General features: G+C 35.1%; 1 protein-coding gene across 2 annotated transcripts; it reads right to left on the bottom strand.

Moving 5' to 3' along the window:
- Positions 1-1,684: 1,684 nt before the first annotated feature.
- Positions 1,685-10,959, bottom strand: DAA1 (P-loop containing nucleoside triphosphate hydrolases superfamily protein). Of its 2 annotated transcripts, none has more exons than XM_059585604.2 (16): positions 10,137-10,959; positions 8,126-8,247; positions 7,941-8,029; positions 7,831-7,866; positions 7,546-7,639; positions 5,989-6,031; positions 5,798-5,898; positions 5,524-5,588; positions 4,869-5,365; positions 4,711-4,798; positions 4,464-4,604; positions 3,578-4,140; positions 3,057-3,195; positions 2,912-2,980; positions 2,679-2,822; positions 1,685-2,422 (listed from the first exon to the last, which is right to left on the bottom strand). In XM_059585604.2, exons 1-16 carry the CDS (start codon positions 10,352-10,354, stop codon positions 2,309-2,311), a joined length of 2,523 nt encoding a protein of 840 aa, XP_059441587.2. In that variant the 5' UTR covers positions 10,355-10,959; the 3' UTR covers positions 1,685-2,308. The 2 variants fall into 2 exon arrangements, with proteins under 2 accessions (XP_059441587.2, XP_059441586.2); XM_059585603.2 differs by having other exon boundaries at positions 5,798-5,904.
- Between the last annotated feature and the right edge of the window lie 957 nt (positions 10,960-11,916).

Below are 11,916 nucleotides of genomic sequence, written 5' to 3' on the forward strand. Positions count from 1 at the left end.
CATTCATTGTGTTCATTCTATTTCAAATTTATGTTGGATTTGGTGTTTTTCTGCATTAGGTTTGCCTAGCATTGGCCCTTTGGGTGCAGTGATCTTAACCGTAGATATAATTAGTCTGTCAATCTTTTCCTTTCCACCTATCAAAAAAAATCTTTTCCTTTCCAATTCTTCCTGCTGGACCGTGGATTTTTTTAGGTGAAGTAATTGGACTGTAGTACCCTGTTAAATTCCTAGGCTTTATTTGTTGTTGGGGGGATTTCAGTAGAAGTTTATTTCGTATTGTGTTTAGCATTATGAATTGATCCAAAAAGAGAACATTATGCTCGCATAATCTGGTCGTTTGACGTTCCGTCAAATTGTTGAATTATTTATTTTTTATTAAGAAAAACAAAGCATTTGCTTCATAGGGTATTTTCTTATACACTTGGTAGGGATTAAGATTTCCTTGAAAAATTCTGTAAAGGTGATGTGTAAAAAATTTTTGAGATAGAAGTCTGTCTTTTGATAGGTGGAAAAGAAGCATTTTAAGGTGATTTTTTTTCTCGTCTCGATGAACAGTTCACCTAATTTAGAATTTAGATCACCATCTCACTTGGGAGACCAACTTGTGCTTCACATCAAGGATTGGAACATGCGTGTGTAATTTTTTTTTTGTATAAAGGAAAATGTTTGGGTATTAAATAATAAAATTTGATAAATAAATATGATCGTTTAATGACCGACTTGGGTAGGTAATAGGTATCATACGATTATTATATGTTTTTTCTCTTGTAGTAAAATATATAGGTTTTTTTTTTTTTTTTCTGAAACTGTAGTAAAATATAGTTGGAACTTGGAAGTGTGTACGTTTAGCTCTGATCTAAATAACATATTTTCCGCTCATATATGGAGCTTCTTAAAATATGATATCTTGTAGATTACGGGTCAGACTGAAAAGAATCATACCGTTACTTCCACGGGTGAATATAAAAATTTCAAGATAATTTTTCTGGGCGTAGTCGGTATTCTTCCGAACGTGGAAAATCTTTCTTACAAATTGTTGTGTGGCAATTTTGAAAAGGTTCACGTGTCCTTTACGTTGGATTCCCATAGTTTTTTTTTTTTAAAAATTCAATGGATGGCAATCGTTCTCTTTGTTAAATCGGCCACTTTCTGTCCCATACTGAAAGAATAAGAAAAAAGAATAGAGCAAAGACTCGTTTGAATGAAACAAGCGGAAGGCCGTAAGAGACGGTTTCCTATATTCATATCAAGAAAAGAGACGGGTCTAAAAAGAATAAAAAAGCATTTACTAGAACAAATTTGAATTAATTCTTCTTGTTGACACGTATCAACCCGAGACTCAAGGCTACTAGAATTTTCTTTTAGCTGTTGAGTATCTAGAAGGGGTAAAATGGTCTTTCTATTTTTCTTTTTTGACCATTTTACCACTCCTAAATACCCTAGTTGTTCTCCATGATCCGTTTCCTCCTATCAGATACTGCCACTCGGTGTTGTAAAAAGGTTACTACTCAATTTATAAACCTCCGAGCAAAACCTTTAAAAATTAGAGATCTTTCGTTCATCTCTTTTTCAAATTTACCATGTAAATTCAATGATAGATTTGAAACAATATGGATGATGAAGATGGAAAAATAGCATCTCTCTTAAAACTATCAATTATTTTTACCTTTCAAGCAAATCATTCTAAAAGAAAAGTGCGGAAAGAGCGCCGCCAACCAGCCATATATAATTCTATTCACATGTTACACAATTTGAAAACAAAATTGACTCATTTGATTATCATAAACAAATAATCTAATACCACAAATACATTATTGGGAATCGATGTTACTTTGGATACTCGAATCCCATCTAAGTTCACAACATAGCACTATGTCCAAGCATGCCTAAGAGGCCCAAGGATCTCCTAATTGCTTTCACTATAATTCTCTCAACCTCTGAGGACTAAGAAATCTATTTCCTAACAACACTTCTTAACACAGCCGTGTGTCGGTTTTGTTGTCCGGGGGTGTGTGCTGTTCTTATTCTCAGAATCAAGCAGCGAAAAACGTAAAAAAGATCCATCTGAAGCATATTATACAAGCATAACCCTAGCAGAACTATAGTAACATTTTCCATATTTGTAATTACCTGCAGTAATTAGGGCTTGGTGGACTGGACAAGCATCTGCATTTTGTTTGTTGATTGCTTCAACTCCCTCTTACCAATGAGAGGAGCTTTCTGGTCCAAGGAAAAAAAAAGGGTTTGGCCAAAAAAGTGAACGGTGCTCGCTGTAGTAAAGATCGTTCTTCCGGCACTCGTATGATCATAAGAAATACGATAACTGCTGCTTCTTCCTCGAACCCCCTTCCCCATACAAATCGTTCCATTGATTCAACTCGCCCATTATAGATCCTTCAGAAGCAAAGCTTGCAGCAACCTTCATTCCAAACAGCAGATGGTATAGATCACAAAATCTTGTATTGGCTAGGGCATATATAAAATCAATCTCAATCCTATTCCACAGCATAAACATTAACCCTAAATCTATAATCCAGAACCATATCAAATTCAGGGCTATATAGCTAACACAATCAAGATAAGGACCCCGGGGGAAGATAACCAAAGTGGACCTTAGAAAATAAGTAACCGCAATGTGGAGAGAGAGAGAGAGAGAGAGAGAGAGAGAGAGATACCTGATTTTTTGCTAGCCTCAAGTCTTCCATATTCAATGGCCTAAGGGTAATTACTCTTTCCTCCTGACGTTCTTTTGTGTCTGAAGCACCTCCTGAATCTTTAGATTGGACTTCTTTCCCTTCTGCAGCTCTCTGCTTTTTCTCCTGCAAAAAAGAGTTCAGAAGTAGAATCTACATTGAAATTACTCTATGAAGCATTTAGGTAGTAGAATTAAAATGGATGCTACACTTACCAAATCCTTCAGTCTCTCTTGCTGTATTAGCTCTCTAACTGGCCGATAAGCAGCTGTCGTACACAAGTTCTGTTTCAAACAGTTGCACCTAGTTAACAACACCTGATTACAAATAAAAAAATCAAAGCTTTTATTAAATGCAAACCTTCAGATCACTTCCTGTATATCCGTCTGTCATAGATGCTAGCTCCTTAAAGTCTAGTCCTTCTTCCACCTTTTCCTTTGCCAAGAGAGTTCTCAATATCATTTCCCTATTCTCCACGGATGGCAATCCCACCAAAATTCTGTGCATTGAAGTAGACATCACTTTAGGCAGAAATGATTCTCAGAGAAATTGTAGATTCATTAGTATATCTGTTGGGTCCATATTCACCAGTAAAATCTTATGAAGATAAGTTGAAGTATTGTTTAAGTGGCTTGATAGCTACTTTCATTGGGAAATCAAATGTAGAGAAAATTGGCTTTCATGCCAATAACAGTAACATTATTCTACAAAAATGACCTATATTTAGCACTGCAATCTTCGGTGTAATGAGATTGTTCTCACAGCTGTAAAATAGCATTCTTAAAGCAAATTTAGAATGGTAATGCAAAAATGTGACTTTATATTGGCAGGTAAGGAGTCTAATGGCAAAACCATACAAGTCACCAAGTATGTAGATGTACCTCCGTTCAAAGCGCCTAATAATTGCTTCATCAAGGTCAAATGGCCTGTTTGTTGCAGCAAGAACAAGAATGCGCTCACCCGGTTTTGTCAAGAGCCCATCCCAGTGAGTCATGAACTCATTCTTTATCTTCCGCATGGCTTCATGCTCTCCAACTCTGGTCCGCTGCCCAAGCATGCTATCAACCTCATCCACAAATATAATAGTCGGAGAGACCTTGGCTGCCAGTGTGAATAAAGCTCGAACGTTCTTCTCATCTTCACCAAACCATTTAGAAGTGATAGTAGACATGGATACGTTTATGAAGCTTGCTCCGGCCTCCTTGGCAATGGCCTTAGCCATCATTGTCTTCCCGGTGCCAGGGGGCCCAAATAGCAATATTCCCCTGCAAGGTTTTAAAAGGCCTCCGGTGAAGAGTTCTGGTCTTCGAAGAGGGAGCATTACTAGTTCCTGAAGGGACTCTTTGATATCGTCTAAGGCACCAATATCAGCAAAGGTTACATCAATCTCATTTGCTGGTATAACCTCTGGCCTAATGCGTTTCTCAAATTCATTGTCAGGTTCCTGTTAGGAAGTGAATTTCAGAAAAACTTCAATATAAATATTCACAGAAAGTAGTCAATGAGAAAATTATACACAATGTAAAATTGATTACTATTATACAACTAAATGTATTCTCCGAATACCTTATGTTCTTAATACAAGTATTTGGGGTTTCACAATTTTGTCCTAGAGAGAGTTTGTTGTGTACACATGCGTGCAGGTGTGTAGGTTTTCTATAAATCAGCCACAATTTCTAAATATATATAAAGAAAAAAAAACACACACAGAAAAGGAAAAAATGGAAAAAAGAAAGAAAGAAAGAAAGAAAGAAAGAAAAGCCTTACTGGAGCTTTTGTTGATGGAACTGAATTATTGCCATCCGTCTTTGGCACTGAAGCTGATGCAACTTCACTTTTGTGTTCAGGACCTGTGCTTTCAGCCTTTGTTTCTGGCTTCATGCCTACAGCCGCTTCCCCTACTGCATTCTGTAATTAGTGCAAAAGAAGCAGAAACAGATCATACTGGTTAGTCTGGTTTTATACCACATCTGTTATTCCTAAACTTCACAAACAAACATGAAGTCCAACGGACCTTAGATGTTTCAGCTTGTGCTTCCAACTTTAACGTATCTTTGCCACTGGATTTCCCTTCGTGGAAGATACTCAATCCATGGGACAAACTGTTCCAGAGCAACGTGTAAGTACATAGAGCCTAAATCGTTGGGACACCATTAAAATTGCTAATCTTACCTATCAGATGATATAACAAGTTTTCCATTCCTGTAATCAGGATCTTTGTTATTCATTAAATGATAAGAAATTGCTGATACCACAATCTCTTCTATATAGTTACTAAGAACCATAGTGTCTGTCATACAGATTGTATCCAGATCTTCACAATCAAGATCATTTGATGTAAGTACTTCCATGATGTGGATTCTGTTATCCTGAACCTGGATCATCTTCATATCCTCCTCCAATTGAGATTTCCAGCTGACAAGATGGGATTCATCTTCCGGGGGTCTGATCTCAATATTGTAAGGGAAGAGAGCAGTAACCCTCTCATCCACATCTCCTAAGTCATTGTCATGATTCACAATTCGTGAACCAAGGATCAGCACTGATCCAGACAGTTTCTCCAACATTTTCTGGAACAAGTTACATGTCCTTCGTGATCTAAACAAGAAGTTATCAATATCCCTAAGATATAGCACAATGGGAGTGGTTTTTGACACAAAAACCAAAACCTGCAAAAGAATTCCACAATGGATTTCCACCTATCAATATCTTCATGAGGTAACGAGTCAGGATTCAAACCTACAGCCTAACTAAATAATCATAAGCAAGTACATGGTAGCAGGTGGTCCTTGACTTGCTGCTGTAATTCACAACAAAAAGACAGTACCTTGTAGAGAGACTGTATAAGAAGCTTCTCATCAAAGGACCAGCTGCTTGTGCGCTTGAGAGGAGCTAGAAAATTAAAGATTGCACATTGTTAAATGGACATTCTAGGATTAAAGTATGCATCACAAAGCATGACTTCGTATTAATGCATTGCATCAATAGTTCAATACAATGTTTGTTTCATACATGACAAACTACATTGTTCCTTTCACTTTCTTGTATAACCACATAATGATCTGCAATCTTTAATAAATAAATCTCTTTGTTCAGAAAACCTGGATTTGTAGGAGTGCTTTGCAAAGTGAGGTTGCTGATATTAGCTGAAGCAGAGGCATTCCTACGAAGTTTAGGAGGATAAGAAGAACCTTCTGTTGGCCTGCAACTAGTGAACAAAATAATAATTAAAAATACAAAGAAATACAAAGAGGGAACTTTGTCATCCATAAGGACATCTACCCTAGAATACCTTGATCTGATATCCGCCCCACTGCTTTGCCTCCGTAATGTACCTGATAATAAACTTCTTTGGTCAGAGCTACAACATAATATCAGAATCATAGAATATATGATATATATATCCTGATTGAGTCAAGCACGATAATATCAATATACATGTTATAGACTACCTAAATATGGTAACAAATATATCCTAGCAACTAAACTTATCAGATTTTGCAGTTCTGCATGTTTGCAGAAAATGAAATCAACACTACCAAACAATCATTTGTCATGCGTGGAACCCAAAACTTCTCGGGGAAAGTATGGCATTGTGATGTAATTGTCAAAATTGTACCAATGTGAGCCGCACACCGTGACGGAGCTAGAATTTTTCTACGGGGAAAGGGTCGAATTAATAAAATAATATTATATTTTTTCTTAGTAAATTGTTTTATCTCATGCAATTGATATTACTTATTCTTCCAGTAAATTGACATAAATATGTACACAAGTTAAAAAAAAATACAAACTTTGATGTCGGAATTTTTTCTTTGACAAAAAATTGATTAGGTAACCAATTCTTTGTTTTGTTTTGTTAAAAAAAAAAAAAAAAAAACCTGAAGAAGTAACCTATAAAAAGAAAAGAAAAGAAAAAACAAGAAGACCAATACAGCAACAATTAACATAATATGCTTCAAAAAAAATAAAAACCATCATGTTGTCCACAGAAAAAATAAACAATCAATATCATGAACGGGGCTTGGTAGTTGCTTTCACTTAATTATATGGCTACACCCAAATATTAAAGCACCTAGACAACCAAACAATTTAGCAAGTTTTGTATTGTGAGTCAATGTGGGTGTGACCTATATGGGGGCCTAGGGACATCTAAAGCAGTTAACTGTATCTATAACTCGGCCAAAATAACACAATACAATGAGATTAGCTAAGTGTCAAAAACAAGTCATGTTATGTTTTGAGAGGCCATTCTATGTAATTAATTTTTCAGGAGGCCGGGCCATCGTAAGGATTTTTTATTTTTATTTTTTGGAAATTTTGGTGGCTAGCTTAGGAGCTTTTAGGTTTGGGCTTAAAAAATCCATGAACTTTTTTATTTCAAGAATTAGGTTGTGAGAGGCCTTTTTCATATAACTGTTTTGGAGTTTTTGGGAGGGCTAGCTTGGGCTTGGACTTAAAAAGTCATGTACTTTTTTGGGGGTTTAGGGTAGACTTTTTTTAGTCTTTATTTATTTATTTTTGGTGTGGGGGGGGGGGGGGGGGGGGGGGGGGCGCATGTAAAATTATTATTATTATTATTTTTTTGGGGAGTGGGGGGGGAGGGGGGGAGAATATGCTGGGGCTACTCATGTTGCTGTACGGGTTGGATATGCATTACAGAATTAGGCACAAAAGTAATATGAAATATCACAGAAAATATAGCTTCATTGACAACTAATTTATATGTAACAGTGGTTCTATTGAACCAAATCTGTGAGGTACATAATGTTTAACATTAAATGATAAGAAATCATTCACCACCCTTGGTTTACCAGAATAAAAAGAAACACTTGTTCATTATATATACCTTTAGGTTCCTCCCTTGGTGGAAGGATTGAAAATGATCCAAATATGCCAGACAATCGCTCCAGTGTTGACTCTGAAGTAGACCTTTTAAAAGACTACAAACCAAGATCACCAATTGAAGAAAATAAAGACAAGGAAGTCAAATATTTAATTCATCATGCACACAAATCATATCAGAACAAATTGTCACAAAGTTCAATCGTAGAGGATCATGACAGTATTGAGAACTTAACACAATTCATACACCACACCAGAACACACTCAGAATCAATTAGGGAAATCTTACAGATTCTTTGTTGGCACTACCATATTTGCTCTGAATCTGTATAAACCCAACCATTAGAACTATTTGTAGAAAAGTTAAATTCAAACACAACTGCAACTGTAGATACTCACCTTCAAGGAAAAGTCAGTTACATCTAACAGTAGTAACTTTGCTTCAAAGAAATGGGCTAAAGCCTTGGCAAGCATTTGTTGGTAAAGCTCTTCAAAAAAAAAAAAAATTACTATTTGTCTGAAAATTTTAAATACATCATATATGGAAGCAAAATCAGGGAAATTTTATTGTCCAGATAACCAACCTGCAGGCCCTGAGAGCAAAATAGCCCGACTTGCAGGAGAAAGATTTCGTATGTACTTAGAAACATCAGCATGCTTCAAATGGACGTAGGCAGCACTTGTTAGCAAGACCCGTGTCTGCTCACTGTCATTGCAATTGGCCAAATAAGAACATAAGAATTTGCATAATTGATTAAAGGACGCCACTAAGCAAGTGCATTCCAGCATCAGACGCAGACATGAGACAACATTGTGGAGCTTCCCAGTTCAAACACTTGCCTACATGCAGCTGATGCTCTTATAATACATTCACTTTTATAATAACCATACAAGATTACATGATAATACTAAGCTTAGTGATCACTTTAGTAGGGTCATCTTACGATTAGATAATGGGCCAGAGCAAAGAAAAGTACTTGATGCATCTGATAATTACCATTCTATTTAATTTGTAAAACACTAAGAATATGAAATGCGATACCGAGGTTGGGAAACCGAGATGTTTGGTATCACCTATCGCATATCAGTGTATAAGTTAATGTTGACCCGACAAAATCTAAAACACTTGTTTAACAAAAATGATAAAGATTTTAAATAAGATCCTGGTATGCCATGTTATACATCCATCATGTTACTCACTTTAATATATATATATTTAAAAAAAAAATGAAGACTAACCATCAGTTTGAGGGAGAAGAATCCTTTCCCTTCCTTATGACTCACCTAATATCACAGTTACTTAAATCATATATCAACCAGTCATGCATGCTCCAAAAAAGTACAAAAATGTGACTAAAATTGTTAAATCATTACTTAATCTAAAAGCTTAAGCTGCTAAGAAATTATAAATTTAATTATTTTAATTAATATTATAATACTCTCCTTACGTATGGACTTAAATTCTACTTCAATAAGTGATATTTATTAATTGAGATGGTAGGTACATGACATAGACTTATAACTTTTTCACTAATATCATGTTAAATCACTACTTATTTTAATAGATTAAGCTATTAGGAAATGTCTTGTATATATAGAAGGTTTGGGCATAAATATAAAGTTAAAAAAAAAAAATCTCAATGGTAGAGACCACAACGACAGCTTCTAAAAATAGAATAATTCCTTGCTACCACACACCAATTTTGGCAGCAGGGCAATTATTATATTGGGAAGGTAAACTATCCAAGTTCCAAAGCCCAAACACAGTATAATAATAGAAGAATAAATATATGGAACAAAAGCAAGGCCAGCGCTGCACGTGACCGACAGATTCTGGATCAGACTTAAAAGTAAACAACGCTATAAAATTTTGATGCAAGAATGCCCCCACAAAATCCCTACAGGCCCGTTATTAATACTCCTTTTATTACATGGTGCTCCATATCCTGTACAGTCACTGAAAAAAGAAGGCAGGCACTAGAATGTGCAGTGATTTTTTTATTTAAATGATAATAAAAAATATTTGATGTGATGTAAAACATAAAAATATTAAAAGTTGATTTTAAGAGAAATAGTGTGAGTCCACTGCAAACGGAGTCACAATATTTCATTTACAAAATATTTTAAAAAATATCTACTCAATGATTTCACGGAAAAACACGTAGAAAAATATCCATAATATTTTATTCTTTATACCTTAGCCTAATACTCCTAATATACTAGCATTTGCATATAATTTGTGCATCAATTTATTTCCATCACTACGATGAAATTCTAAATATCACTTAGACTCGTTCCAAATTCAATTAATAAAATCAATGATAAATAAGATTAATATCTGAATAGTTCATTAATTTACATTAGCTCGAACATAATTATATAAGTGATCAGTGATCACGATAAAAATCGAATCTATGTACAAAATAACGCTATTAATTTCGTAACTAATTACTTGAATTAACCACTACAAGCAAAACCTTAACGTAGAAAAAGGAAAAAGCATTAAAAATCTTTAGGAAAAAAAAAAAAAAAAAAAAATCAAAGATGAAAATGGAAACAGAGAAAGTGGGAAATAAGGAGGAATATTAGAGTCACCTGAGGTAGTACGGAAACTGGTCGAAGGTGACCTTGCTTTCTCTGCCGTCAACTATCAGCCGGAGCATCTCCTGCTCCATTCTCTCCAGAGTAACGCCGCTAGAAACCGAACCGGCTCCGGTCCAGTTGCTCACGGTCTGACCGGAAGCCAACCCGAGCCCCAATCCCACTCCCACCCCTACACTCAACGCCGATAACCATACGCTTTTCTGCTCCATTTATGACCGAATTCCACAGCCAAATGACCAAAAAAAAAAAAAAAAAACCAGATCTTGTAACCAAACAGGATCTAACACAAAAACGCAAAGTTCTTACGACGATTATAATTAACCGCTACACACGAAGATTTGAGATTCCACGCTCATAACAATATGCTTTTCTGTTCCATTTAAACACCGAATTCACAGCCAGACGCAGGAAAACTTTTGAGATCATGTAACCAAAAACAGAGCACAAAAACGATCAAAAGAGAAAAATTAAAATAAAGCTCAGAAAGCAGAAATTTTGGTTTTCGTGTTATTGATTCGGACAAGGGATTGAAGTATCTCCGATCTAGCCGATTTTGCTCAACCTATTTTCTCTCTTTATCTGATTGAAATTCTTTGTTTGTATTTTCTCTTTTGGTCTTTTAAGTGGTGGAGTATTAATAGGGAGCGAAAGGAGCGGATCTTAGGGTATTTATAGGAGTCGTCGGCCTGCCAGCCGGCCGAAGAGTGGTTGAATGAGTGAGTGAGCGAGCGAGCGAGGGAGGGAGTGAAGCGGCAAGAGAGAAAGAGAGAGAGAGAGAGCCGGTGGTGGAGCGTGTTCCCGCTTTCTCAGGTGTCTCCTTCGGGGTTTGAGTTTTTAAAGACAAAATACGGAGAGATTCCAAAGTTTATTACGTGGCATGATTTTGAGGGGTTTTGTTCCGGTTTGACAGTTTACGGGATTGTAGCCTTGACGACTCGTTGAAGCTTTTATTATTATTATTATTATTATTATTATTATTTTTTACACTAATTGCAATCACCCCACTAAATTTTTTAAAAATAACAATATTCCTCCGAATTATCAGCACTTTCTATTTGTCTCATTTAGCATCTTCTCTTAATTTGGACAAAATTATAATGAAAATTTGTAAATATATTTAAAATCCAAGATAGAGAAGAAGGAATGAAGAGGGATTATCATTTAAAATAAATAGAAAGGAAAAAAATAATTATCATTTAAAATTGACGAAATGTTAACTAAAATTTTGGATTGAAAAAAGATTAAAAAACTTGATTTTTAAAATTAAAAAAAAAAAGTTAAAAACTTGGGTCTTGAAAAAAAAAAAAAAAAACAATAAATGTATACCTCTCTTTAATAAATATTGATATAATAAAATTTTTAATTAATTATTTAAAAATAATAACTAAACTTTGTTTATGTAATGATTTATTTATTTATTTTTAAATTGAACTATTCTGATTTTTATATTGTATTATATAAAAAACTCTTGCCTTATGTAGAGTGATGTAGATAAACACCTGCTGTTTTGAGTCAAAATTAAAATAAAAAATAAAAAATAAATCAAAAAGGGATTTTATATTAGAGAAGTGTAAATATTGAGTTGAATTGTTTAATTAAAATTTGTAAGAATTTTATTATTGAATAACATATTTGCAGACTGTCGTGAACAAAACAGTTGCCTGATGGCGCGGAAATGCGAATCGGATAAGCTTTAAGCCTTTAATACGCCTTTAGGATCCACCAGTGCAGAGTAACTGGACGTGCTCAGAAGTATCTGCACCGTCAATAA

This window comes from Corylus avellana, chromosome 3 (assembly GCF_965113065.1).
Source record: "Corylus avellana chromosome 3, dhCorAvel1.hap1.2, whole genome shotgun sequence".
NCBI classification, from domain to species: Eukaryota; Viridiplantae; Streptophyta; class Magnoliopsida; order Fagales; family Betulaceae; genus Corylus; species Corylus avellana.

Excerpts from the sequence above, each read along its gene's own strand:
- DAA1 (XM_059585603.2), bottom strand. The coding sequence starts at position 10,354 with ATGGAGCAGAAAAGCGTATGGTTATCGGCGTTGAGTGTAGGGGTGGGA. Across the intron at positions 4,799-4,868 it reads CTTGTTATATCATCTGATAG|TTTGTCCCATGGATTGAGTA; the intron begins GTAAGATTAGCA and ends GCTCTGGAACAG. Across the intron at positions 4,605-4,710 it reads CACAAGCTGAAACATCTAAG|AATGCAGTAGGGGAAGCGGC; the intron begins GTCCGTTGGACT and ends CACTAATTACAG.